This window comes from Bidens hawaiensis, unplaced genomic scaffold (assembly GCF_021521415.1).
Source record: "Bidens hawaiensis isolate Kalapana, Puna unplaced genomic scaffold, B.hawaiensis_p1.1 tig00003244_1, whole genome shotgun sequence".
Classification (NCBI taxonomy): domain Eukaryota; kingdom Viridiplantae; phylum Streptophyta; class Magnoliopsida; order Asterales; family Asteraceae; genus Bidens; species Bidens hawaiensis.
This window is the reverse complement of record NW_027491178.1, coordinates 1,426,426-1,453,898: the sequence shown is the minus strand read 5'-3', so window position 1 is coordinate 1,453,898 and position 27,473 is coordinate 1,426,426. Positions and strand designations below refer to the sequence as shown.

The window sequence follows — 27,473 nt, the reverse complement described above, 5'->3', positions numbered from 1 at the left end:
TCGATGCAAGTAAATTTAAAATAAAAACATCTTACAATAGAAAACTCTATGTTTGGCTCTACAACTACTTTAAACTTTTATGAACATTTATTTTAATCTAAAAAAAGAAAAGAAAATGCAATATTTAAAAAGCAATTGAATATATAAATAATTAACAATTTGCATATGTAGTCCATATGGCGTAGGAGATGGACAGGCCATCTTATTCCTTCTTATCACCGCCAACAAAACCAAAGTGTTTGTGACAAGGATGGGTGCAAGTGTACGACAGGGATCAAACATCCAAATTTTGTATAGTATATAGGGTTGGATTGAAAAAAGAAACTCCAATCAAACGTGTGTAATGTGTTCATGTGTTGTGTACTTGTGTTGAGTCATATTTCCACGACCAAAGTAGTTTCATGGTCAACATACTATGATTTGCATGTCTGCCATGACAAGAGACAAAATAAATGTTAAGACGAATATTAACAATGCCATGTGCCCATGTGGGATCGTTCGGGCGTGTCTATATGGACGATTTGTTGGCCGCGCTAGCAAAAGTAGGTGACGGTTAATTCTAGTAACCTTGTTATGGTAACAAAAATAAATCGTCGGAGTAGTTAGGCCACATGTAACTGGAAAAAAAGTTGTTTCTGACAGTCTAATTTGTATATCACAAGTCTAATTTGTACGGATTGAGAATCCAAGATGAAGTGATGAGACTTCCGAGAGAAAGTATTGTGGTGTACGAACTACAAACTATAGATAAGCCTCCGACTTAGGCAAAGTTTCATCAGAAAGAAGTGTAACATATTTTATTTTAATTATAAAAAAGTGTAAAGAGTCGTTAACAATATATTTTAATTTATCATCTATAATAAGAACAACATATATATTATGACTTAATTAGATATTTATCAGCTTTTATTTTATTTTGTTTTATAAAATAATAATATTATTGAATATCATTTGTTAGTCGGCGACTCGGTGTGGAAAGTCCCTGTCCAAGTGCACCAAGTTGATCTACGTGGATCGCAAGTATATGTGGAAATAGGTATTTGCAATATTGCTTGATATTCCAATTTGCAAGTTTTTATGTAAATTAAATATCTTTTTATTATTATTACTTTTATTTTATGTATACGTGTGTGTATACATAAAGTAATAAAGGCCACCTTCATATTTTATTTAGTGATTACAACTAATACACCCTTTGGACATTTGATTAATACATATAACTAACTAGTGGATAATCAATAATGAGAAAGCAAAACTGACATATTATTTTATTTTTTGAAGATAAAACCGTATTTAATAAAAAAATGTTCATGCTTTGAAAATAATATGCACGGAAATCAGTCACGTTTTAAGTTTATAGTGTTTGTTGCCATAAGTAATTTTTAAAATTTTATATTATAAAAATGATGATGTTATTGAAAAACATACCTTGAGACCGAAGTTGTCGAATTTGACAATTTTATTAGAAGTTCTTAAGTGTCCTTCCAGAGTTGCAGGTAGCAATTGCAAACAACACATGGTCTCTACTATGGCCCAAGGGCTTTCATTTCACATTTCCATCATTTATTTATGTTAAATTTAATCTAATATGCCAAAAAAAAAAAAAAAACTATGGCCAGAATGCGTACGAGGTTGACGCATCATTATTCTTGATGCTAAATGTACTTTATACGGAGGTAGAACTGTAGAAGTACCGTATAAATGAATCAGGGCGCACCATTAACCCGTTGTAGGCACCAGTTTATTCGAACACTTTAAAAATTACTTCCAGATATGAAGAAAAAAACATTATGCTCGAGTTATAGAGATTAATGGTTGCTTTTATGATCTCTGACAATCAAATAAAAGTCATTATAAAAGAAAACTTTGTGTGAAGCAAAATGGATGATTGAATGCCTAAAAAGATTTATATATATATTAAAAAAATGCCCAAAATGTAGGTTGACGCACATCGTTATACATGTTAAATGCATCATGTTGATCGGCGACCGATTCATATTCACCTAAATTAAATTAAATAGGGTGTCAAACCAGAAAGAGTGATAGGTAGCATGGGCCGGCCTTTAAATAAAACTAAACCCAAACCAAAAATGGGTCATTTTGGATAAAACCAAACCCAAACAAAGAAACTGCTACGTTTTCTACTTTTCTGGTTTCTTAAAACCAATGAGATTTTGTTTTTACTGGTTTTGGGGGCCTTTAAGCCCAAAAAGCAAAACATTGTCGTGACTCGTGGGCTTGGGAAATTATGAAAAAAAGTCTATATGAACAAAAAAAACTATACAAAATTTGACTGAACAAAAAATAAGTTGCTATGAATATTATATAAACTAGCTTTTAAACCCGTATATTACACGAGATTTGTCAAATAATAAAAACAAAAAGATCCGTTATTTGAAAGAAATGAACAAAAGTGAAGGTAAAAAGAAAATAAAATATGCAGTACAAACAGTAAGAAGTATAGAATCTCAAATTTATAAATTCAAAAAAAAAAATTAAAATTTACCAAAATGGTTTTAATCCATTACCCAAAGATAGATTTGATGAATAATATGAGAAATTAAAGAATAGAAGAGAAATTATAACTCGTTTCTCAAAATTGTTTTGACCATGACCCATGGATAGGTAAAATAAATAAGATGAGAAATTACTCAATTAGAAAATTTGAAATTAGATAATAACCCATTTGTCAAAATTATTTTTACCCTTTGATAGTTAGAATGAATGAGATGAAAGATTAGAAAATTATTAAAGAAGTTATAACCCATTTGCCAATATGGTTTTGCCCCATAACCCATGGATACGTAGAATGAAGGAGAAGATAAATTATGCCAAATGAACGTGAGATTGCCACATCATCATCATTATTTTCTTTTATTAGTATAGTTAGATTAGATTATATGAAAATATAGAAATTTCCGTTATAACGTCATTTAATAAATTTATTGAATATTGAATAACATATAGTTTGGGTCGGGTCTATGGAAACTTGATTACCATTCTATGAAATTGTTCCTATAATAAATTTTGGATAGCTAAAACAGTCCAACTAGATAACCCGTCGTTTGGATGTTGCATCAAATAGGATACAGCTATAGAAAGAAGGCTCCGTGTATTAAGATATTCAAGAATACTGATTTAGTTGTCGTTTGTATGAAGATCTTCACTGTAATAGTTTATAATCGTTTACGTCCGAGTTCGGCCCGTTTTTAACTATATTTATAAAGATCAAGCATAACTTGTTAATTACATTAATAATATATATCCCAATAAATTTCGCGCACGGTCCCGTGGTTTGAATGAATATAGAAATTTACGAATTTGGTTTTTGAAATTTTCACATATGGTTCTTCGATTTAACAAGGGTTAATTTGGTCAATTAATTTAAACTCGATTCGATTCGAGGACCTGACTAGAGCGCATTTATTAAATGAGCTTCAACTTGAGACCGGACTCAATGTCGGTTGACCTTGACTAGAGATGAACAAATGGTAGCAGGTATTTTCAGTATTAATTCGGTACCCACTTCTTAAGGTTTCGGAATCACTGTACCAATTTTTTTTTTGTTTTTTGTACCAATACGGTATCAAGCATTTTTGACTTTTTGGCATCGGTATCACTACCCAACTTTACAATTTTCAGCTTTTTTATCTTTTTAAACTCGCTTATTTCGTAAGTCTTTACACACCGGTCGTCACAAAAGAGTCGTCCTATTAAGGTGCAATCGTCTTCACCTCCATTGCACTCACTCACTCGCACAACCATCCATCAGATCAACCACCTTACAGGTACGCTTTCACTCCGATTGATTTATATATATACACACACACGACATATATCTAATTCCGATAACCGTTAACTCATTCCTTGATCTACAATTTTACGATTCAGGTGTCCTCAAATACCTGCACTCGATCCAGTCGTCATTGAAGCTCGATACGCTCCAAAATGGTAATTAACATCATTAGATTTGAAATTACGTAATACTTCAATTGATCTACGGTTTTGCGATTTAACTTTTAGGGTTTCAGTGGTTAATTGTGTTTATTCGGATTGTAGGTTGTTCTAGCGGCATCGATTGTTAGTAAATCTGGCAAAGGTGAGTTGTTATTTTGATTGTGAGTTTAGATCTTGTAACATATTCTGTGTGATTGTGATTTGTGGTTATTTTCTGGATCTGAATATAAAATGTAGACCTAATGCCTAGAAGTTATGATAACATTTAAGATCTATATGAGAACATTAGAATCGAAAGAAGTAAAAGAACACGGAAGCTAAGATCAACACACAAACACAATTGCTTTATGCTTTCATAGTTTTATAACTCTATTAACAGGTTTTTTAAGGCTTGTTTTTTTCATAGTGATGGTTGTAAAAGTCGGAATAAATTGACGTTTAGTCGATGACTAGCTGCTACTCTACCCTGTCGATTAATTTTTTGGTAACCGTCGACATTAATCCCGCTAGTTGGTGCCCAAATTTCGGCGATTTTAGTTTTGAATGGGCTGAGGATGTGTTACAACCTGTCTACTTTAAAATTTTACATATAAAAAAGTGTGTGTGTGTGTAAAACTGAAAATTTCGTATAAAAATGTGTAATCTGATTGATTGCTAGTTGGTACCCCACTAATGATAGTTTTAGTAGATGATTAGATGTTGACTAATAGTTATATTTTTTTCACAGTCCTTGTTTCAAGGCAGTTTGTTGACATGTCTCGAATCAGAATCGAGGGGCTTCTTGCAGCATTTCCAAAGTTGGTTGGAAGTGGGAAACAGCACACCTATGTTGAGACCGAGAACGTTCGTTATGTGTACCAGCCAATCGATGTTTTGTATCTGCTACTTGTGACCAACAAGCAAAGCAATATTCTTGAAGATCTTGACACACTGAGGCTGCTTTCCAAAGTTGTATCCTTTTTTATGCATAACAAGTTTCTATGAATTGTATTAATGATTTAATTCTCTTGGTAATAAGTTTATATAGCGTTGACTACTTAACCATACATAGGTTCCTGAGTATTCTCCTTCACTGGATGAAGAAGGCATTTGCAAGAATGCTTTTGAGCTCATTTTTGCTTTTGATGAAGTTATTTCACTTGGTCACAAAGAAAATGTAACTGTAGCTCAAGTTAAGCAATACTGTGAGATGGAAAGTCATGAAGAGAGATTACACAAACTGGTGTTACAGAGCAAGATTCAAGAAACCAGGGATGTTATGAAGAAAAAAGTTACTGAGATTGAAAAAAGCAAGGCAAGTTGATTAGGTTTCAATTAGGCTTACCAAACGAACATGGACAGAGTTTTCTTGTTTGTATTCGTTCGTTAGCAGTATAAACGAACGGTTCATGAACGAACATAACTGAGCTAAAACTAGTTGAAAGTAATGTGAAAACGTGTCAGGCTTTAAATTTTATTAAAACTAGACTAAGTTGTCATGAACGAACATAAATGAATGAGCGTTAACAAACGTAAACTAGCGAAGTAGCGAACATAAATGAACGAAGGTGAACAGACAAAAATGAATGAACCAGACATGTATTCATGTTTACTCATTTAACTAAATAAACAAACTTCCCGCTGAACGGTTCTGAACTGTTCGCTGATTGTTCATTTTGTTTATAAGCCTGTTTTAACTGAAACCTAAATATTCTTCAATTGTCATATATGCTTTAACCTTTTATTTCTGCACAAATAAACGTTTTGTGCGATTTCTGCAGATTGAAAGGGGCAAATTGGACAAAGGTGGTTATTCATCTTTACAATCAATGGGTTCAGTTGGGAAAATGGATAGTGGATTTGGTAATGATTCTGGTATATCTAGTGGTGGTAATTTTGGAAGTGGTTCTGGATTTGGATTAACTTCTGATGTTGACTCTTTTTCAACCAAGTCTAAAGGTCAGTGCTTACTTTTAATTACCCTTTGGTAGGGCTGCAAACAAACCTAACCCAAACCTTGCTCATGTTCGTTCGTTCGTTAAGTATTTATCAGACAGTCGGTTCACGAACACGAAACTGAGTGGAACTTTTTGTTTGTGTTTGTTCACTAAGGAATTGATTTTTTTTTTCTGTTCGTATGTGTTTGTTCGTTAAGTTTCTAAATGGACACAAACAAGCCCATGCTAATTGGAAAAATAAAAAGTACCATTCTTAGACTCTAAGCATTACACAAAAATCACTCAAAATAAATATGAGGTTAAGTGCTTGACCTAATTATCTCAAAATTCTTGACATAATAATCTATAAAATAAAAAAAAAAATACCAAACACAAATAAACGAACGTGAACAAACGTAAACGAATAAACATTAGCAAACAGAAACAAACGTAGATAAACGAACACATTACAAAACGTTCACGAACACATTTAAACGAACGCAGCCTCTGTTCATGCTCATTCATTTAATTAAACGAACAAGTGTAAACGAACGGATATTAACAACGTAAACAGTTTGCTGTACGTTGTTTAATGAATTTTAGTAGGAGTATTTTAATATTATAAACAAAAACAATATATAACTATAGAACATACATAATAATAAAACAATAACTTATGTATGTAAATTCTAACAGGTCGACCGAGTGCAGCGGTTGGTGCACCAGCTAAAGGAATGGGAATGAAACTTGGTAAATCACAAAAGGCGAATCAGTTTTTGGAATCACTGAAAGCCGAAGGTGAACTTATTGTGGAAGATGTTAGACCGATTGCTAATTCTAGCCGTCCAGCTGCACCACCGCCCACTGACCCAATCACCTTAACTACTGAAGAAAAACTTAATGTGACACTTAAACGAGATGGTGGTGTCAGTAACTTTGATGTTCAAGGAACTTTGTCTCTCCAAGTACTTAACCAGGATGACGGATTCATTCAAGTTCAGGTTTGTTTCCGAACACCCCCCCCCCCCCCCCGCGGGTCCTCATTTGGACTTTTTTACTTTTTAATAGTTATATTTTCTCTAATAACTTGCGGTTCTGATGAATATTTTTTCTCGCCATTTCAATTTAAGTTTTATTAAAAACGAAGTTGTATACGAAGTAAAGCAGTTGTTTAGTATTATTGTAAACTGTACCTAGTACCGGTACCGTTATGAACCGAACCAATATTGATCAAACAACATCGGTACCAATGTTGGTATATCGGAACTGGTATCGGTATTTGTTTCTATGGTTTTTGGTTGAACACGTGTCGGTGTCCTTTTGGGATATCATGAGTTTATTTCTTTGTTACGCGAGACAAATTCTGTGTAATTAAACTGTTATAAATAAACATTTTTGTTTAATAATACACAATTTGAGTGATTGATGACTATCCTTGGTATCACTTTGATGTGTACAGATTGAGAGTGGGGATAATCCAGAAATCAAATTCAAAACACATCCAAACATCAACAAAGAATTGTTCTCCAATGAAAACATTTTGGGATCAAAAGATCCCAACCGTCCATTTCCTGCTGGCCAAGCTGGGGATGGTCTTGGTCTCTTAAAGTGGAGATTGCAAAGTAAAGACGAGTCAGATGTTCCTCTTACAAGTAAGAATCATCTCAAGTTCTCAAACCATTTATCCAAGACAAATTATACGTATATTATAATATTAATTAATTTATTTTAATTATATTAGTTAACTGCTGGCCTTCTGTTTCTGGAAATGAAACTTACGTTAGCATTGAGTATGAAGCTTCATCATTGTTTGATTTACAAAATGTTGTTATTTCTGTACCTCTTCCTGCTCTCAGAGAGGTGCCAAGTGTAAGGCAGATCGATGGTGAATGGAGGTGATTTTTTTTATTTTTTATGATGCACGTTTTGCTTTTTTAATCCATTTAAATTGATTTTATCCTCTTTTTAGGTGCTAAAAAAATTCATATTTTTCTTTTCCCACCTGCAGATATGATTCCAGAAATTCAGTGTTGGAGTGGTCTATACTTCTTATTGATGATTCAAACCGCAGGTTAGTTAAAAAATTTTTTTTTAAGGTTTTTCTGTGTCTTAACAGGTCAAATAGATCAAATATAAAAAAATTTACTGATATGTATTATCTTGACAAAGATTCTGCACAATAAGTTTTTGGGTGGAACCTACGTGAGCCGACCAACTTGTTTTGACCCTTTATCAAACCTTTGGTTATGTTGTGTTTGTTTACGTTCATTTCTGCTGTTAATAAATGAACACGAACACGCTCATTTTCTTTGACAAACTAACAAAAAAAACTCCTATGTTTAGTTGTTCGTGTTTGATCGTTTGTTCGATTAAAGTTAAACGAACGAGCACGTGCATTCCCTTTTATGTATTCATTTGGTTCGCTTTGACATGATATGTAGCGGGTCGATGGAGTTTGTTGTTCCACCAGCCGACACATCAGCCTTCTTCCCCATCTCTGTTCGGTTCTCTGCAACAAGTACTTTTAGCAACATGAAGGTATTTTATTATATATATATATTTATTTTGTATTTTATTTTTTGTTAAATAAAAGAAAAAAAGTAAAAAACAATATGATGAACATTAATTGCAGGTTGTGAGCATCATCCCACTTAGAAATGGGTCTGCTCCAAAGTTTTCTCAGAGGACACAATTGGTTACCGACAACTACCAAATTGTTTGATTAAAGTTTTTTATTTCTGTTATCGTGTTATTGTGTGCTATATAGTTTTCTCGACATCAACGGATTTAAATAGACATTTGTCTTATTTACCGAGATTTTAAATCAAATAAACATGTTTTAGTGTTTGGACTATGAAAATTGTTTTATCTATATGTTAATGTATGTGTTAGACGAGATCTTGAAACCAACTATTTTGATTTTAGGTTTTGGGATTTACATAATTTGTGTTGATTCTAGTTTTGACTTTTATAAGTTGGAGCTAGATTTATAGTTGTGTTTTCTTGTGATCCTGACTTGGGTTTTGAATTTGCATTTTTATTTGCAATTGCAACGGTTGTTAGACCACCTGCAATTAGAGGTTTAAAAAATAACCAGTTCTGGAACTTTAACCGGTATTGAAACCGCATATGAACCTAAACGAGTTGTTGGTTTTGTAATCGGGGCTGGGAATTCCATTGAAAACCGGTTTAAATCAATACTGGTTAGAAATTAATTTTGACTTTTGTTGACCCAAACTACAATGTAACGTGAGGGATGAGTCTGGATGACCATGGACCGGTGAACGGTCCATGGTCATACAAGGCTGGGCGTTTCATTGCGACGATGACTAGTTTTGGATGGTGTTGGAGGTGATGCTAGTTGATCATAATTTTCTATTTTTCCATATTATATGATGCTTCAACATAATTGTCATTTTAAGCGTCAAGTTGGCTGATAATTGCAACACACATAAATTCTCATTTAATCTTCAAAATTTTGACCATTTCATCCATTAAAAGAAAGGGCTCATCCACTTTGTAGTGGAACAATGAGAATAATCCATGATCGATAAAATGGAACAAAGTTGAATTGTCTCTTCTCTGTAGTTACATGAAATATGTGATTAAATTTTATGTATCTATTTTACTTTGCATGTCATCATAATTTCTTTTTTCTTTTTTGAAGTTTACACATTTGACTCGTTTTTTAAGAAAAATACAGTTGACATAAAACACATAGTTAAATTATCTTACACGATCTCAAAAATCTATTAAGGGTACAGAGACAATGAATGGCACAATATAACACAATGTCAAACTAAATATAACACAATGTTGATTAATATAACTCATTGTCAACAGTGGCGGATCCAGGAATTTTTTTTGGGTGGTTCACTACTTTTATATGTTTCAATTTCACCGAGTCGGGTATATAAAATTTCGGGTCGGTTTGAGGTTCGGGTCGGTTCGATGGTTCGGGAAAAGTTCATTACATAATCTTGTTTTCACCATCATTTTAGCAAGATCGCCTAAGCCACTCAAGTTGGCAAACCGCTTATCTTCTTTCACGTTAGTAATGTAGTGGCCAAGTTCATATACAAGCTTCTCCTTTTCATCAAAATCAAAATCACATGGATACATCTCGGCCAAGTTTATCAAGTTTACTTTACTAAAGGCACTAAAATTACAAGACGGGCTCAAAGAACTCATATTAGTAAGCAATTTAGTGGTTACCTCATTAAAGCGGCTTCCAAGCTCTTGAATTTGCATGTCGAGAACCGTGTTGAAATTATTAACCACATAATGATGACGATTGGTGATACCGGTCTTCTTTCTTTTAAATCTCGGGTCAACATTCTCTTCATATTCAAAATACCTACAAATCAACAATTTCAAACTAACAAATTTAAAACTAAGAAACTAACAAAAACTAACAAACTAACAAATTAAAACCAATAATCATTAAGGCTTTATTTGAAATAAATAAAAAAAATAAAGGTATTCACATAAGTTTATTTAGTGAAATAAATAAAAAATAAAGTTACAATTACAAATATCAAAACAAATTTTCACTCAGACAAATCGTCGAACAGGTGGAGGGCATCCCTGGATTCGGGAATCGTCATAACTCATAAGAATTAAGAAGGACTGGGTTGGATCAATATGAATCGGATAACTAGAATACAACACTCTCTTTCAAAAAGATTTTCACAAAGCAAACTACTTTCAATAATCATTTCGAATGGATTAAATAAAATGAATCATACAAGAAGCAAAAAAATACCTAACAGGAGGCGGACGGCGGTGTGCCACTGCCGGACTAGTGAGCAGAGCAAGCAAAAAAAGGTTTTTGTTGGAATTGATTTTTATGGGGGCAAGGATTGGTTCAGGGGTTTGAAACCAGTGACTGATTCAATCAGAGGCGGAGGCGGACGGCGGTGTGCCACTGCCGGAGTGGCTGAGCTGAGCCTGAGGGTGGAGCGGTGGACAGAGGACAGAGGCGGCTGCAGCTGCTGAGGACCATGAGGACACGGATTGGTTCAGGGGTTTGCCTGCTTTGCTTATCAGCTTATGTTATAAAAAACCCTAACAGGACTTAGGGTAACTTAGTAAAAAAAAAAAAACTGTTAAAAACGGGAATAGAACCTGCGACCTCCGGGTTACAAAACCCACAAACTACCATCCGGGCAAGCACTTTATATGTTTTTAAGATGGTTCCTGTATAATTTATAGGGTGGTTCCTTTATTATTTTCTATATATAAATACACTATAATTTCGAAACTCGGGTGGTTCCGCGGAACCACCCGTTACTACCGTAGATCCGCCCATGATTGTCAAGGAAAAAAAACACAGTAAACAAAAGAAACACAATGATAAATAAGACACAATGATCTGAATAAAAAATCTAAAATCTACAAGTTAGAAATCGAAAAACGAAAACCTAAAATTTAATATAGAGAGTTCAATGAAACGGTTTCAGTCTAGTTAATTTGGGTTCATATGTAGTCTAATTAATACTCTACCTACGATTTCTTAGTTTTAAAAATCTATGTATTGTGGTATTTCCTCAAACTTTTTTTAACTACTAACCAGTCAAGTTTTAATATGTTCATTACATTGAAATTTTTATGAACTTTAAAATTAAGTGACTTAAATGAAGTTTATCTCAAAATTAATTGCTAGTAATATTTCGCTTCAAGTAGAAGGTAAATTTTTAGAGGAAGTCAAGTTTATAAATGCCATTTAAATCATTTAGTTTTGAACAATTATGAAAAATATTGTTGTAATTAAACGATTTTAAAACTTAATTAATATTTTAAGATGTTTTCTCCTAAATAATAAATACGAATGCTTTTAAAAAGATAATATCAAAACTTGATTATTATTTATGATTTTTCCCAAACAAAACATACAAAAATAAAAGTGTTCCCAGGAAAATTTCCGTAAGTATAAGTAATATGTTTATAACCAAACTTTCAGCGTAAGTATAAGTAATATGTTTATAACCTATTATCGAATCGAGATCAACCACTTATCGGTAGGGGAGGCATTGGGTCAAACTCAGACCGGTCTGGACCAAATCAAACTGGGACCAAATCCAAGTTGGCTTGGATAATGGATATGAAACCATCAAGTAAACAATTTAATATTTCAAACTTTGTATAAAGTTTTGATTCACTAATTTGGTTGTTTCATGTGTGGGGGTTAAAATAGTGTTTGTCAAGAAGTTGAAGATTTGGACCAAAGTTGTAGATGTTGTGGTAGCTCATGGACCGGAACGTACTAAAGTTGTTTATTTACTAGTAAATATTTTTGTGTAACCTTTTTTAAAACGGCGACTCTCTTATATTTAAACTACCTATTTTCAAAATTCTACGTATTTTCTAAATTTAGAGAGCACGAGGCAATTAAGTATTTAATCTTAGTTTTATGTATTATAAATAATATTTGTGAATATATATTTAATATATTATCTAAATTAAATAAATAATAATCTCAGTTTTAACTCATGATGTACTCAAGCTCGGGCTCATTATTAAACGAGCCTATACGGCTTCTAAAATCTGTTCAATTCAAGCTTGTTATAAGTGAATCTAGGACTATTTATTTAACAACCCAAAAATAAATAAATAAAACCCAACCTAATTTGAACGACAGAAAGTTACAAACAACCTCTATTTTCCTACTATGCACCCCTTTGGCCCATAAAGAAACGAGAGCTAACTCTCACATAATGATTTCTGTCTAGGCCGTTAAGAATCCGCAACACCTTGAATTCGAATGTTTAACCGCCGAAGCCAAACCGAATGCAGTATCATATGAAAAACATCATACCTCTTTGGCGGATAATTAACCTCGAAATGTCGTCGAACTTGTTTACCACGTCTTTGCATCCTTAGATATTGTCTTGTAGATATTCCGGTTAATATGTTTTTAAGATTTGGGATATCTTCAACCGCGAGTATAACCGCAAAAGATTTCCAGTTTAGGACATCGCTAAAAGGGGCCACGTAGTGGTCCTTAATGAGCACGGGCACACAACCCGTGTAGAGTGCTTCAACCATTCGTGGGCTCGCCACTTCATACCCACTAGGGGAAATGCAATATTTACTTTGTCTCAACATACCCATGTATGAAACACCCTTTGGTAGGTACTTGTGAACTTGCACGTCGGGGTCCTTGTCTTGCCAGTGCTCCAAAAGTATTGGCCTGATAGGACCATGGACCCCACCAGCAAAGAAAGCTAGCACAGGTCGATTCCTTGGAGATGGCCCGTCTAGTATCCCATGGGTCGTCCCATCTGGGAGTAAGATTTCAGGGATTGACACGTCTTTTGAGGGATTAAACCCTTCAGAGGTATTTGCGTTGCATAAAGCTCGGATGGAGTTCTTGAAGAGGTACGGGACAGCTTTTGATAACTCGGGACCCTACATAACACCATTTGTTACCATTTAACGATGAATGTCAAATACAAATTAAGTAAATTAAGCACATAAAAGACTTTACTCACCCAATCATGGCACGCTACGGTGAAATGGTCAGCTCCAAGGCTTCGGTTCCAAAATGGGTACTTGGAGCCAACAAGATCAACATAATCTTTAATTGTTTGCTTCATGGGAAGCCAATGGTCGACATGAGGATCACGCTCGAATATAAAGTGTACCATCATCGTTGCACTCATCGGTAGGAAAAATACGTCAGCTTTTTCAGGGTCTCTTGTGCGAAACTTAGTAGTTTCCATATGGTATATAAAATTACCTTCCATTGAATATATGCTTTTACAAGGACCATCATGAAATATGGGGGGTTCTCCTTCTTCGTATACAAACACCTTGAATTGCTTCTCCATCTCTAAATAACTCCTTTAAAAGTCAAAACTAGAGTCAACTTTCGAGTTATGAAACATCACATAGTACAATCTTTTTATGCATAACGATCTATCAAAAGGTTTGTACCTATGAAACGAGGCAGCGTTCCAATACATTGGACCTTCCGGGACATAATCCGGATCGTGAGTTCTGTTACTAGATTCAGCTTCTTTGATTGCAGCTCGAACCCGTCCAAGACGGGCTTCAAGTTTATCCAAACTAGTGTACTTCTTGTTGATTCCTCCATCTATAGGAAATACATTCGCTTGATTCGCGGAAACATATATGTCCGGCCCACTTAAAGTCACATTCAAGTCGTCTTCCTTAGCAACAACCTGTCAAAACACTATAATAAGTTAACCATACTATGGTACAATAAGTCTTTCAATTTTCAACACTTGAATAATCAAGCCAAACGATCTTTCAAAGCATATTTTGTATTTATTAATTTTTAGGATGATAATAGCTTATTAGACATTATCAGAAATAGGAAGTCATATATCGTTTTGGCAAAACTTTACAATATTAATAGTGAAATTAAATTTGAAAAATTGAAGCAAGAGATTCCAATTTCCGATTAATAGAAAAAAGTTGACAACAAACTAACGCTGGCGTAGAAAGAATATTTTCGAGGCTGGTCCTAAAACATCCTTATCTCCAATTACTTCATCAAATTCAAAATAAAATAATAAAGCTCAACAATATAATTCTTCTTATATATAATATCCATGAATCTAAATTAATATTACCTACAATATAATGTAGTTTCACACAATATTATTATTGTATATATTATATTACAAATAAGGTTATCATTTAATCTGTTCGTGAAGATACAACCATGTTAATCGATTCGTGAACTCCGTGAGACGTCGGTCAAATGTAAAGACTTATCGACGGACCATCGAATGACACTCGACTAACCGACCACGGAAATAATATTCACCGTCCACCGATCAACATACATAAAGTTTCCTAATGGTGTAGTTGTGACAAAAGGCTAAATTAAATAAGTTATACCATAATAAACCATAATGAACAATATAAATACAAAATATACACTAGTTATATATGTCAAAATAATTAATTAAATATTAAAGAAACAGATTGAGTTTACACCATATAATTAACATATTATGATTAATTTTAATCAGTGAAAACTTAACCACAAAACTTTCATTATTGTCCGTTTCTCTTGTTAACCAAATCTAAAAAATAATAATAATTAAATCAAAATATTTCAAAAAAAAAAAAAACTTACAGGCAATTCAACATCCATTTCATCTTCCATAGCCAACGGCGGATAAGAAGAATTCAACACATAACCACCAGCTGACGGCACCTCCGCCACCTCACCACCACCGTCCACCGCCGTCGGCCGCCGCCCAGCCACCACTGCCACGTCATCTTTAACCACAGAAGATGAATAACTACTAACTGAGCTCCACACCCATGGATTATAATACTTTGACCGGTCAACCCAGTTTGACTTTTTGACTCCGATGATCACCGCCACCGCCATCAACGGCAGAATTAGCCATAGAAGCCTTGTTGATGTAGATCTTGAATTCCTCCATGAACCCATTAATAACAATAATAATATTATTATTACTCTCTCTATAGAAACTAAGCCAAGCTTAATATTACTATCATTTCATTTGATGTGTTATGTTATTAATAATATCATGAGACTTATGGAATATGATACCTTGCCAAAAAGTTATAACAGGCTTGGTTCTCTCTCTAGAATTGCATGGTTTCTCTCTCTAGAAGAAGTTTAACAATTGGTGAAAGATGGTTGCGCCACCACGCCAAGCGTCTTGTTATTTTGATCTCTGTTTTCGTGTTCATGCAGAATATAACAAATTAATATTTTACTAATACTTTAATGTTTGTAACATGTATTTACGATTTTGCCACTTTATGCTTTAACCGATGATCTCATAAATTTCTTGGTCTTTAGTATCAGCTGTTGGTCCACGCTCTTGGATAAAGGGTGTAAATCACGCGCTTTGTATAACGTTGGGTTGTGGACATGTGTAGAGTGTTTCGTATATAATGTGCAGTTGTACTTACATAATAATAATATCATATTTTTAAACAACTAGTTTATTCGGGTTTTTTTGGTTGACCCGAAACCTAGAAATCAGGCTAAAATTTCTTGGTCTTTAGTAACTGGAATTACTTCGGTTCAGGTTAGCCTTTTTATCGGGTTCCGAGTTTTTTGTGTCGGATAGTTTAGGTTTGGGTTTTCTCAAGTCGGATTTTGGATTCCGGTTAAACGTAACAACTCTACTTATGTTGATTTATGTTTTACTTAGAAATATTTGGTAAAAGATAGTAGATGTGCCATAAAAACTATAAAATATATAGAAAGTTAACTCAAACTTGGACTAAAGTTTTAATTAAGTTGGCTTTTATAACCGACCGTTACATGTGTTACATATTTGATGCTTGTTCACGTGTGTTTGAATATCATGTGTTGTGTATGGTTCACGAATGTATTTATTTTCTAGTGGATATGTTTTTAGTTATTGATAGTTTATATTAATGAAGCATTATTTTAATTTAAGGTTTTAAAAACAATTTGTTATTTTTGTTTTCATATGAATATCGAACATGAGGAAGAAGTCTCTCTCACACATGTGAAGTATGTGTCACGAACTAGTAGTCGTTCGTCATTACTCATTAGACTTGTATTAAAACGCAAAATCACAACCATAAGCAATTTTATTTTCTAATTTCTTATTGTTTAGTTATATGTTTAAATAGACAAGTATTAATTTTGTTGTTTGCATTTTATAAAAATAAGATTAATTTGAATCCAATTATACATAAATAAAAAACACAATATATTTTTTCTTTTCCTTATCCCTCCAATTCAAATTTTGTGTCATATAAACTGTTCATGTAATTAAGTACATAACAACAGGGTATCTACATTCTACCTTCTGCATGGACGATACCTACTTTCTACTGGACGACCTAATAAAAATGTAATCGACAATTATTTAGTCTATAGTTTAACATAAGGTTTCAAAACAGTGATCGTTGTATTATTACATTCATGTCAAAAATATATATTGATAAACTAGTTATTTCCAAATTTCATGTTACCTTGAGGCATATATAGGTGGAATAATTTTTTAATACATGAGTTATGTACTTATGTTATTGAAATTCAATTTACCCATGTTGACCCGTATAAGATCACACTAAAAATCAAACTTATGCTCGATGTAATGTTATGGTGTATTAACCTTTTTTTGTCTTTATAAAAAACAAACAAATGTTCAACTTTTAATATGGACTAGCCATTCATTTTCGTTCATGTGGTTAGGTCTTTCATCACTTTTATCGATTTTTTTTTTCAATTTACGTGTTACTCTTTAACTTGTTTAAAAACTAAAACTTAAAACTTTTATTTAGTTTTATCAAAATGTAATAAAATAAAAATTTATAAGATTAGTTTTATCAAAATGTAATAAAATAAAAATTTATAAGATTAAGTTGGATATTTCGATAGAGGATTTTACAGTTAATATATATAATAATACACTCAAATTTAAATTTAAGTGATTTAGTTATTGTTAAAGATAAAATAATTTATAACAGGAAATCATTACCGTGTCTTCACTCTTCAAATAATGGGTACGTTTATTTAATATTTTGCTAGTCACTGTCATATAATTGATAACCCGTTATCTTGTAATTAACCCTGAGTCTTGCCTATTTTATCTATTTAACTTTTGAAGCTTTAAAAAAACCCAAAAGGGTAGTTTAGACAATTTCGATGGAGAGTCCATGAGTTGCCACCGCTGACCGCAGCGTCACGGTCACACCTCTGTTCCTTATTTATATTTACTATAAATAAATGGTAAATGGTAGCCTTAGAAAATATAGGAAGGTGTAAATATGGGAATTCATGAAGTGCATTAACCTCAGCAGTCAAATGAGAGCTTTTATTACACATGGACGTATAACGGCTTCATCTGCTTTTTATTAAATTAAAGATTTTCGGGATATTGACTTATAATGCTTTCTAGTTTCTAACTTTAATCGATAGTCGGTTTACAAGTTACTTTAGTTTTGCTTGTGTAAAAACTTGGAAAACTAGCGATATCAATGTGTTTGATAAATCTTACCTCTTCAAATGGCGAGACATGAGAGTTAAGTTCTCATAATTGTATAATTCACACTCAAATAACTTTCATAAACTTTATTATCCTATAAAGAAAATATACTTTAAACTCCAAATGGAGATGTATAACAGTAAAACATCACAGTTTCTTAAAGAGTTGTAATAGAGTTTGTGACATGCAAATGATACGTTCAAACACGTTCACACGGTGAATATATATGTCCAAGTACGTATTTGACACAACTACACATTTACGTGAGTAAAATACTAAAATACATGTATTAATTCTATTACTCTATAGATGGAGTGAAATTGTAACATGAAGACATGACTCGATTATTAAATAGGTCAATCGGACATGACTTGTATAATAAATGGGTCAATCATATATGTGCCGCTTAATAAGTTGATTTTTATCTATTAACTTGTTTGCAAGTTCTTAGAAAAGTTAATTTCTAGAATTTAGAGATAAAAAAGTGATAAAAGTTAAAGTTAAGTATACATGTCCGCTAAGGGTTGAAAAACTCAACAAGTTAACCCTAAACAATAAACTCCCTACCTCTTTCACGTTGTTATTCTCATTTTATTTATTTATTTATTTATTTATTTATTTCTATCAACACCCCCATCTTTTTTAATCATGTCCATGTCCGTAAACGTATATTATAACAATAATAAAATAGTAATAAGAATGATAATATGTTTAATAATCATAAATATTAATAAACATGTTATTTATTAACTAGTATTTAAACCCGCCGCGTTGCGGCGGCGGGCCCGTAAAACCGATAACACAATCTTATCACTTATTTGCTTTGAGCACGCATCTCATATGATGTCAATGAATTCAACCCTGAACCATAAAAATTATGTAATCCTTAATACTTAAGATTATATATAGTCATTTCTTTGCTTTGAGCACTCACAAAACATCAACTAATTCAGGCAAGAGTAGCATGCTTCACCTTGCAAAGTATTCTGCAAAACTCAAAAGGAACATATATAGTCATTTCTTTTTCAATAAATAATTAATAAATTACTATATATATTGAAAATTCATACGCAACCAATTGTTCTATTAATAACCTATGTTATGATTATAAGAATTGGTCAATCTAAAGGCAATAATCCATCTCTCTAAACAATTATTTGTAACTAATGAAGGCCAGGTTTTAATCTAATAATAAATTTTGTAATAACATACATAGTCAGATGCATACCAGAATCGTCTTCTTATTGATCTTTATAATTCGCTTCATCAGTAGCCATTATGTACTTCTTGATTCAAGCTTTCATATAGATCATATCCATGTTTCATCGCCTATAGTTGCCTATAGTTAAAGAGCGATATATTCTATTGAACCCAACAGATTAGCACGTTTAAGCCAATTGGTTCACACGTTTAACCCAATTACGCATTGAAGACATCAACATATGAACCCACAAAAGCTCAACCAACATCATCGCCTATAAAGATCGGGAAACAATCACACCTTTGACATTTACCCCATTTAGCTGGTGGTTATACCAACCTGTTTTATGATCCAACAATTAGTCAATTACCATGTAAAATTAGCTAATAACAAAATAATATGATTAATTGGCACGCAGCATTGGAAATGAAAACATCCAATAACAACATAACTATTAAATTTCCCAATAGAAAAAACATAAAAGCACTTAAAACGAACCTGCCAACTTAACGCTTTCGTAACAATACAATCAGTATGAGTATGTGCGCTGCACGTTTCAGCACCATGTATACGTTATCATGAAATCGGTCATTGATTAGCATAGCAAATAAGACTGTCCAAAAAATTATTAAAGCAAATAAATAGGATTTGAATTCATTAGCAATGCAAAAAAACATCGAGTGAAGATCCAAACACCTCTCAGATGAATCTACGTTCACCATCATTGAGATAAAAGCTAAAACATCGTGAAAAGCCAAAACATAGCAAATAAAACTGGGGCTCGGATGAGCCAAGGCCCGTAATCATAGACTTAGCATCCAAAAAAGATATGATTTATATTCATTTGTAACGAAAACCATCGAGTCTAGATCCGAGCACCTCTCAGATAACCAACCATATGTTCACCATCACCTCTTAGATAGCCATATGCCAACCATCAGCACACACAATCGGCCAACACCACTTCATGGGCGCCTATATTTCCAAATCGGAACCGACAATGATAACAATTTCCCACCACAACAGATAACGGCCACCATCGCCGTCATTTGACAACAAATTTGAAAGCAACAACCCATTAAACCGAAAGCCTAATTAGGGAAATACATCAATCCATAAGCTGTTGTACCATAATCAGCAACACATGTACATGCAGAAAGTATAACCCAAAGCCAATTGCAGAGGCTCAGATATGCAACTGGGTAATCAAAATGGCTGCAAAATCACAGTTGCATAGTCCATGACCATGCCATCCAGATCTTGCCTCGCCACGACGGAGCAAGCAGCCATCGGCCAAACAAATGGCAACACCACATCACCGCCACCAACAGTCCAGAAACTGAACCCGGCAACAGTGGTGACGACAATGAAAGAAGAAGATGTACAACGTTTCCTAAAAGGCAGAGAATGAAATCAGGATCATCAAATTGATGAAGAAAGGGCACGTGTCTCCTGATGTGAAGGCGGCAGTGAAGCAGGGCTTTGCCACGTTTAGTCAGCAAGGTCAAATTCTGAATTAAAACGTGGATTGTAAACTTTGGAAGCTATGTATGTAAGAAACTTAATGCAACCAAATTCTTGTACGTATTCATTCAATAAAGAGAGGTACATTTGATTTGTAAGGCACAACAAATGATGCATGATGTACAAACCCTGATGCACTAAATCCTTTGAAATTGTAATATTATAAATTAACAATATTATATAAAACCAATTATTTTTTTATACTAATAATTTAATTAGTTGAAAACTATTTTAAAATGACCTTTAACGTATAATAGTTTTTTTTTCTTAGATGTTGATGTGGATATTCTGGTAACTTCAAAATTGGAATCGAAATAGATCCACCATATGAGTCATGGTGATATGTTCCTGATTGCATGCCACCTCTCAAGTTATGTCATAACGATTTGGGTTTCCCAAAGATTTTATTAAAAGGCCAGAAAGTTTGGCACTTTGCTAAAAATATACATCTATGGATTTTTTATTTTAGTTTAGTTTTTTTAATAAACTCCATAAAAAGAATTAAACATTTAGGTTGATACACCTTTAAAGTCCACATGAAAACCATTTGGGTGCAAGTCGAAATTGTTATCGACTATTAAATGTATATTATGTCCTTTCTTTAAACTAAAAACAATGGCTGATGATAGTTAATTAATGGCTAATTTAAGATCATTAATTTGCTCATCTATTACTATTATTTTTTCTTTAAGCAAAGTTTTTTGAGTCTATCTATAACGGATTTGAACCATCTCTAATTATCTGACACTTCATATTCGACTTGCAAAATCCCCGTAGACGGAAACCCCAACAGCTGAGGCTTGTATTAACGAACTCTTCAATTCTAGGAGAAGCAATCACGCTAACACTAAGCCAGAAGATTCGTATATCTATTGCTATTATATAAAAATAAATCATCTTATGTCTCTATAAATTATATTTAAAAGACTTAACTATTTAATTTTTATAGGCTAACATTACTTATAAGGTAAACTGAATTTTAATGTTTCAAACTATAATCTATCGATCGATGATAAATCATACTGTTAATACAACTAACGACTCTCATAGCTTTCACATTCATTACCAACGGCAGTCAAAATGAAAAAGTAATTATGTTAGCCTATAATGAACAACTGAGTGATTTTCATCGTAAGTTGTTTTGAAATTACATGAAAGTTAATGGCAGTCAGAATTACTTTTTCGTCAATGCGACGAAATTGCTAAACACAAACAAAGTGAAGGTTAATACTATCATTGTTCATTGTTCATTGTTCACATGGGCCGTTTGAAATGTTAGTTAAACTAGTTATAGTTTGAATTACTAAAAGTTGAGATCAATTTAATTTAAACTATTTCATTATTAAGATGCAATGCCCACTACAAAAAAATTGGTTTAAGGCAACTTTTATTTCACAAAAAAAGCTACATTAGGTGAAGTTGCATTAGACCTAATGTAACTTTTTTGTTAAATAACGCAACCATTTCTTTCAACTGCAACTCTTTAAAAGTGTTGCATTTAAAAGAAACAGTTGCGTTATCTAACAAAAAGGTTGCACTAGACCTAATGCAACTTCAACTAATGCAGCTTTTTTTATGAAATAAAGGTTGCCTTAGGTCAAATTTTTTTTAGTGGCTAGACCAAACCGTGGTGAAAAGCAAAGCCCCAAACTGCGTGTTCCACACTACGTCATAGTGTTTTTTTTTGTTATCAACGTTAATTTCAACAACATAATACTTTCTTTTCGAGAATATTAATGTTGAGTTAAAGGTTGCTGACTATTTTCTTAGTTGACTTGTAATCTTTTATTACTCCTCGGCTCTTCACCACTCGGTTTACCTCCCAAAGTCCCAATAACTAATCAAAACTTATTTGATTATTGATTATTAAGTAAGTTGAAAAAGATGTAACTTAAAAGTAGAATATAGAGTTCGAGTTGTCATTCAAATAAAAGTTCTTGATTATAGATTCAACCATGTTTAGTATAAAATCTGGTAAATTAATATCGGTCCAATCTATATTTTATATCAAAACTTAGAACTATAAATACATTACAACGTTTAATCACACCACGTTTTTTCGCTACTTCACATATATGTACCAATTATGCACAATTATAAACATTATTTCATACAAACCCGAAGAGACCTATTTTTAATCCATAAACCACAAACCTATCGACTCAATCAAACTTAGAAAACAAGTATTTTCAAGAAATCTAAATAGAAAAAACTTAAGATGTTTAACTTCTTCCATATGTGTTGGGCTAACCAAATTTTGAGAATAACCTGACCACATAAATCCACAAAGTATAAAGTTCAACAAGTATTTGGTTTTCAAAACCAAATCACAAAACTAGAGCGACTGATGAGTGTTGTACTGGTTGATTATAATCAAAAGAAATAAAAGCGATCCACAGACACCCAACACGTCTTAGACTTAGAGTATAAACGAGCTAAGTTGCTCGTGAGCTACTCGATATTAGGTCATTGAAAGCTTGAATCGAGCCAAACTCAAGCCTAAAAGTAAGCTTATTTAATAAACGAGCACATGCCCGCGAGCTTCACATATCAAACTCGACGTTTATATAATCTTTTTGTTTAATACAGTAAATATATATTTGTTCAATAACTATTTCTATAAATGAAATTATAATAAAAAAATAACTAAATAGTATTTATTATGTTGATTGTTGAATACAAAACTTATAATTTAGATACTCATATAAAATAGTTAAAAATATCAAAAAGATTAATTAATAAACAATAAGCAAGTCAAACCCAATCCAAACCGAAGTTTAAAAAGTGCTTACGAGCCAAGCTCTACACGTTTACAAACACTTCGGAAAACAAGAAATATTGAAACAAAATAAGTTGAAAGTCTTTTAGCCTATCCAATTTTGGGGCAAACTAATAACGGGCCGGATGGGCCCAAAAGATCCGATCCAAACTAAACGGGTAATACTTTCGGGTCACCCAAATCCTCATAACAGAAAGCTTTTACAGTTACACTTCACACTGCTTGAGTTCTGTCGTCAATATTCATCATCTTTTGATAATTATTAAGGTACCATCACATCTGCTACTAGTAATTGTGTATTCTATATTTTATAAATGTAAACATAATATTGCATAATGTAATTGTTTGAATATCTTATTTAATTCTTCAATTTGTAATTTAGGGTTTCGTTTGTAAAAAAATCCCCAAATTGAGTTTCCTAATAGTTGTTAGGGTTGCATTCTCAACATATACTTTTTAAACAGCTGTTGGGTTGGGTATCGGACACGATTTTACAACCGAGTATGGAACTGGGATTACCAATGCCCGACTCGAACCCGGCCCATTGTCATCCCTACTCCATTTTGATTTTAATAACAAAACCTAACTTTTTCTTGAATCGATTTCTCAGGAAAATAAATTTGTTCTTCAATGACAGTCTGTGCAAGTGTTACCTCCATAGATCTTATCAAATTCAACTCGAATCACATAACAAAATTTTCAAGTATATCTTCAAGATCATCATCGTCATCGTTACCATTTAAGTTTTCAAGAATTAAAGCTGTACAAGACACTGACGGAGGACGTAGGCGATTAATAGACATCATCCGGCTTGTTCCCGAAATTTCTAGAAACTACTTCAAAAGCCCGTCTAGAAGGACGCTATTTGGAGGCATATCGCTTCTTGGCGGGTGGGTTTTATGTCGCGCAGACAATATCATTGTCGTTTGGGGCTTTAGGTGTGAACGATGTTATTGCTGCGGTTGTTTGTGTTCTTCTGACTGAGTACGTGACACGGTTTTATTATAGCAGGCCTAAGGTTACATTCCCCATTGCTCTGCTTAATAATTTCAAGATGGGGTTCACTTATGGGCTTTTTATTGATGCATTTAAGCTTGCAAGTTGATTGTTCAGATGATTTGTATGTATACATATATTATTTGAACAAATTTATTTTTGTACACTTTACAGGTGGATTATAATTTTGATGTCCTGTAATTAGTAAACGAGCTCGGGCCAACCCGTGTCATCTAACTTAAAACTTTAATTTTTTTGTTGTAATTTTTTTTCTTGCATTAATGTTATGTGAATATGCCAAAATTTGTATTAGATGTATTTATCTGGAGTGGGATGTAAGTAGAACACAATAGAGGTGCATATACTGGTTAATCGGTTTTTGAAATATCGTTTACTAATCGTAACTGGTTATTGCCAATAACGGGTTATGGTTCCTCACTGGTTTTTGAGTGGAATAACACTAACTTTTGTAACTGGTTTGGTTTGGTTAATAACCGATTAACCTTATTAACACTTCGGTTTCTACTATACTGGTTAATAACCAGTTTCGGTTTTGGGTCAGGTTCAATTAGATGTTTAGGATTTGCACCTCTTCCGTACATTTTTATCAACAAATATCCACCTTTGCAAATCACATCCTGGGTTTAATTATAAAATTAGAACAAAAATTACATTATATAACATTTCCAACAAATAGTTTCTTCTGTTAAATTCAAATAAAATAATTACATTGGATACATTTTGGGTATTATTCATTCAGTTAGTACAAGATGAACTCTTTTAACTGAAATAGTTGTTGTAAAACATGACAGTTTAGTGCTTATTATCACCAAGCTTCATCAACGCATTAAAAGCTGGAATCCTTCGTTATCACTTTCGATCTCATAATCGTATCCAAGATTGTTGGCAAGACCGCGAAACTCAATCAGATCGTTCGATGGAACTTGAATCCCGACCAGTACATTAGCACCCGATTCTCCCTTTAAAGATAAAAACCATACATGAAATTAAATCTTGAATAACAAACTGTTTTCAAAAACATTGTTTAAAACTACTAACATGTGAACGATAATGAAACATGCTAATATTCCATCGAGGGCTAATAACATCTAAGAACTTCGACAATGCCATGAGGGCTAATAACATCTAAGAACTTCGACAATGCCATGGGTTTCTCGGGAAAGATAAATCGACAAAGAAGTTCGTTTTCAACGTGTGATTGACCACCCATCTGGTCACTCAAAATGATTCAGTAAGGAGTACAAAAAAAAGTCTGTATAGACATGAATGGAAAAACGTTAATTACCAGATGGCGTAAATGATCTTTGACCATGTCGTTATTTGTAAATTCGATAGTGTCTAGTTGAAATGAATTCATCCTCTCCTTCATGGCTTCTAGTTCAGTCTTGATATGAACACCAACACTGTAAGACAAAAATTCAATAATACTACTAATAATAAAATTAGCTACTACTAAACCTTTAGTCGAAAATGACCGCTTTGTTGGTTACTTAAACCGTTGTTGCAACCCACTATTGCGACCGAAATACTTTGTGATCATATTTGGTGACACATTTAACGAGTGGGTGATAAGAGGACCAAGTTTGTGACATGTCTTACCTGTACAAAACTAGAGCTCTGTTTTTGTTAGAATCGAATCTATACTTGAACTCGGTGATACTTATTGGTCCAACCTATAAAAGAAAGTTATTGTTGTTGGTCATCTTATTAAAATAGGATCTTGCATACAACAATATAGTTGGATCATGCTTGGTTAATATAACGGTCCAACCATATTTTTGTATGCAACATCATATCGGTATAGTTACTAGCAACATGGAACTTGTGTATAATAATACGGTTATGCAAACTTACAAGATTGCAGAACTGTTTGATGCTTCCAGGCTCCTCAGGCATGAAAGTAGCTAGCACGGCCTCTTGCCGCCTACCAACGTTTGCAAGCTCACTTACCACTCTTAATCTATCAAAGTTCATGTTAGCTCCACTGGTTATGACTACGACGTTCTCGTCCTTAAGGTTATAGAACCTGCAGTATGCTTCGGCGCCAGCAAGAGCAAGAGCACCTGCTGGTTCTAAAATGCTCCTTTTCTCCTCAAACATGTCCTTAAGAGACAAAAAAAAAGATATTATTAACAGTTAGTCACTTACTAAAATTAAGAATATGACATTCCAAGAAAAATAAGGAGATTGAGTTAGTTACTTTAATGGACGCGCAAATGGCATCGCGATTGACAAGAACTACACCATCGATTAGTTCCCTGCATAAGCGATAAGTTTCGACACCAACCTCCTTCACAGCAACACCATCTGCAAAGCCTCCTACTTGATCAAGCATAACTCGTTGGCCAAGATGCAACGACAAAGCCATTGCATTCGCATCAGCAGGTTCTACTCCGATGATTCTTACCTGTGAACGCACATTTTGGTAAGGTAACTAGCACTCAAAGAGGTTTATAACATAACACATAAACATAAAACATACCTCTGGAGAAATCCTCTTGACATAGGCTGCAATACCAGCTATTAAGCCGCCACCACCAACAGGCACAAATATGGCATGAATTGGACCTTGCGATTGGCGCAAAATCTCCATCCCGATAGTTCCTTGACCCGATATTACATCTGGATGATCGAAAGGGGGAATGAAAGTACGATTCTCCTTTACACCCCTTTTCTTGGCATATACTTGTGCTTCATCGTACGAATCTCCCTCAAGAACAACGGTTGCACCCAATCTCTTAACCGACTCCCACTAAACACATCATTATGAAAAAAAAATGATCACGCAAGGGCGGATAACAAGTGCAAAAAATAAAATAAGGTTAAGGATTCAATCCTGTAAAGTGTAACATTTAGCCGTTAAAAAAAGAGGACGGATAACAAGTGCAAATGACATTTCAGTGGCATATAGAATGCTAAACAAAATTAATCTACCTTGATACGAGGCGTAGTAACCGGCATAACAATCACTGCATCACATCCTAATGTCTTAGCTGCTAATGCTACCCCTTGAGCATGATTTCCAGCAGAAGAGCATATGACACCTTGTGCAAGTTGTTCCTCTGTGAGCTTTGCCATCATGTTATATGCACCGC

The 27,473-nt window shown here is 33.5% G+C and overlaps 3 protein-coding genes and 2 pseudogenes across 3 annotated transcripts; 2 read left to right on the top strand and 3 right to left on the bottom strand.

The window, feature by feature from the left end:
• The first annotated feature begins 3,672 nt into the window (after nucleotides 1-3,672).
• On the top strand, nucleotides 3,673-8,741 carry LOC143622995 (coatomer subunit delta-2-like). Its single transcript, XM_077094001.1, has 12 exons — nucleotides 3,673-3,788; nucleotides 3,892-3,951; nucleotides 4,060-4,099; nucleotides 4,685-4,908; nucleotides 5,009-5,251; nucleotides 5,718-5,895; nucleotides 6,570-6,874; nucleotides 7,333-7,525; nucleotides 7,615-7,768; nucleotides 7,882-7,944; nucleotides 8,315-8,411; nucleotides 8,506-8,741. The coding sequence occupies exons 2-12, from the start codon at nucleotides 3,949-3,951 to the stop codon at nucleotides 8,593-8,595; spliced, it is 1,590 nt and encodes a 529-aa protein (XP_076950116.1). The 5' UTR covers nucleotides 3,673-3,788; nucleotides 3,892-3,948; the 3' UTR covers nucleotides 8,596-8,741.
• Nucleotides 8,742-12,436: 3,695 nt separating this feature from the next.
• On the bottom strand, nucleotides 12,437-15,390 carry LOC143622994 (putative glycosyltransferase At5g03795). Its single transcript, XM_077094000.1, has 4 exons — nucleotides 14,986-15,390; nucleotides 13,812-14,059; nucleotides 13,367-13,718; nucleotides 12,437-13,283 (listed from the first exon to the last, which is right to left on the bottom strand). Exons 1-4 carry the CDS (start codon nucleotides 15,307-15,309, stop codon nucleotides 12,609-12,611), a joined length of 1,599 nt encoding a protein of 532 aa, XP_076950115.1. The 5' UTR covers nucleotides 15,310-15,390; the 3' UTR covers nucleotides 12,437-12,608.
• An 8,540-nt stretch (nucleotides 15,391-23,930) lies between these two features.
• Nucleotides 23,931-24,626, top strand: LOC143622815 (uncharacterized protein ycf20-like; annotated as a pseudogene).
• A 570-nt stretch (nucleotides 24,627-25,196) lies between these two features.
• On the bottom strand, nucleotides 25,197-26,478 carry LOC143622896 (threonine dehydratase 1 biosynthetic, chloroplastic-like). The gene is made up of 5 exons (XM_077093914.1): nucleotides 26,233-26,478; nucleotides 25,978-26,051; nucleotides 25,664-25,781; nucleotides 25,475-25,588; nucleotides 25,197-25,337 (listed from the first exon to the last, which is right to left on the bottom strand). Exons 1-5 carry the CDS (start codon nucleotides 26,476-26,478, stop codon nucleotides 25,197-25,199), a joined length of 693 nt encoding a protein of 230 aa, XP_076950029.1.
• On the bottom strand, nucleotides 25,977-27,456 carry LOC143622895 (threonine dehydratase 1 biosynthetic, chloroplastic pseudogene; annotated as a pseudogene).
• Nucleotides 27,457-27,473: the final 17 nt, after the last annotated feature.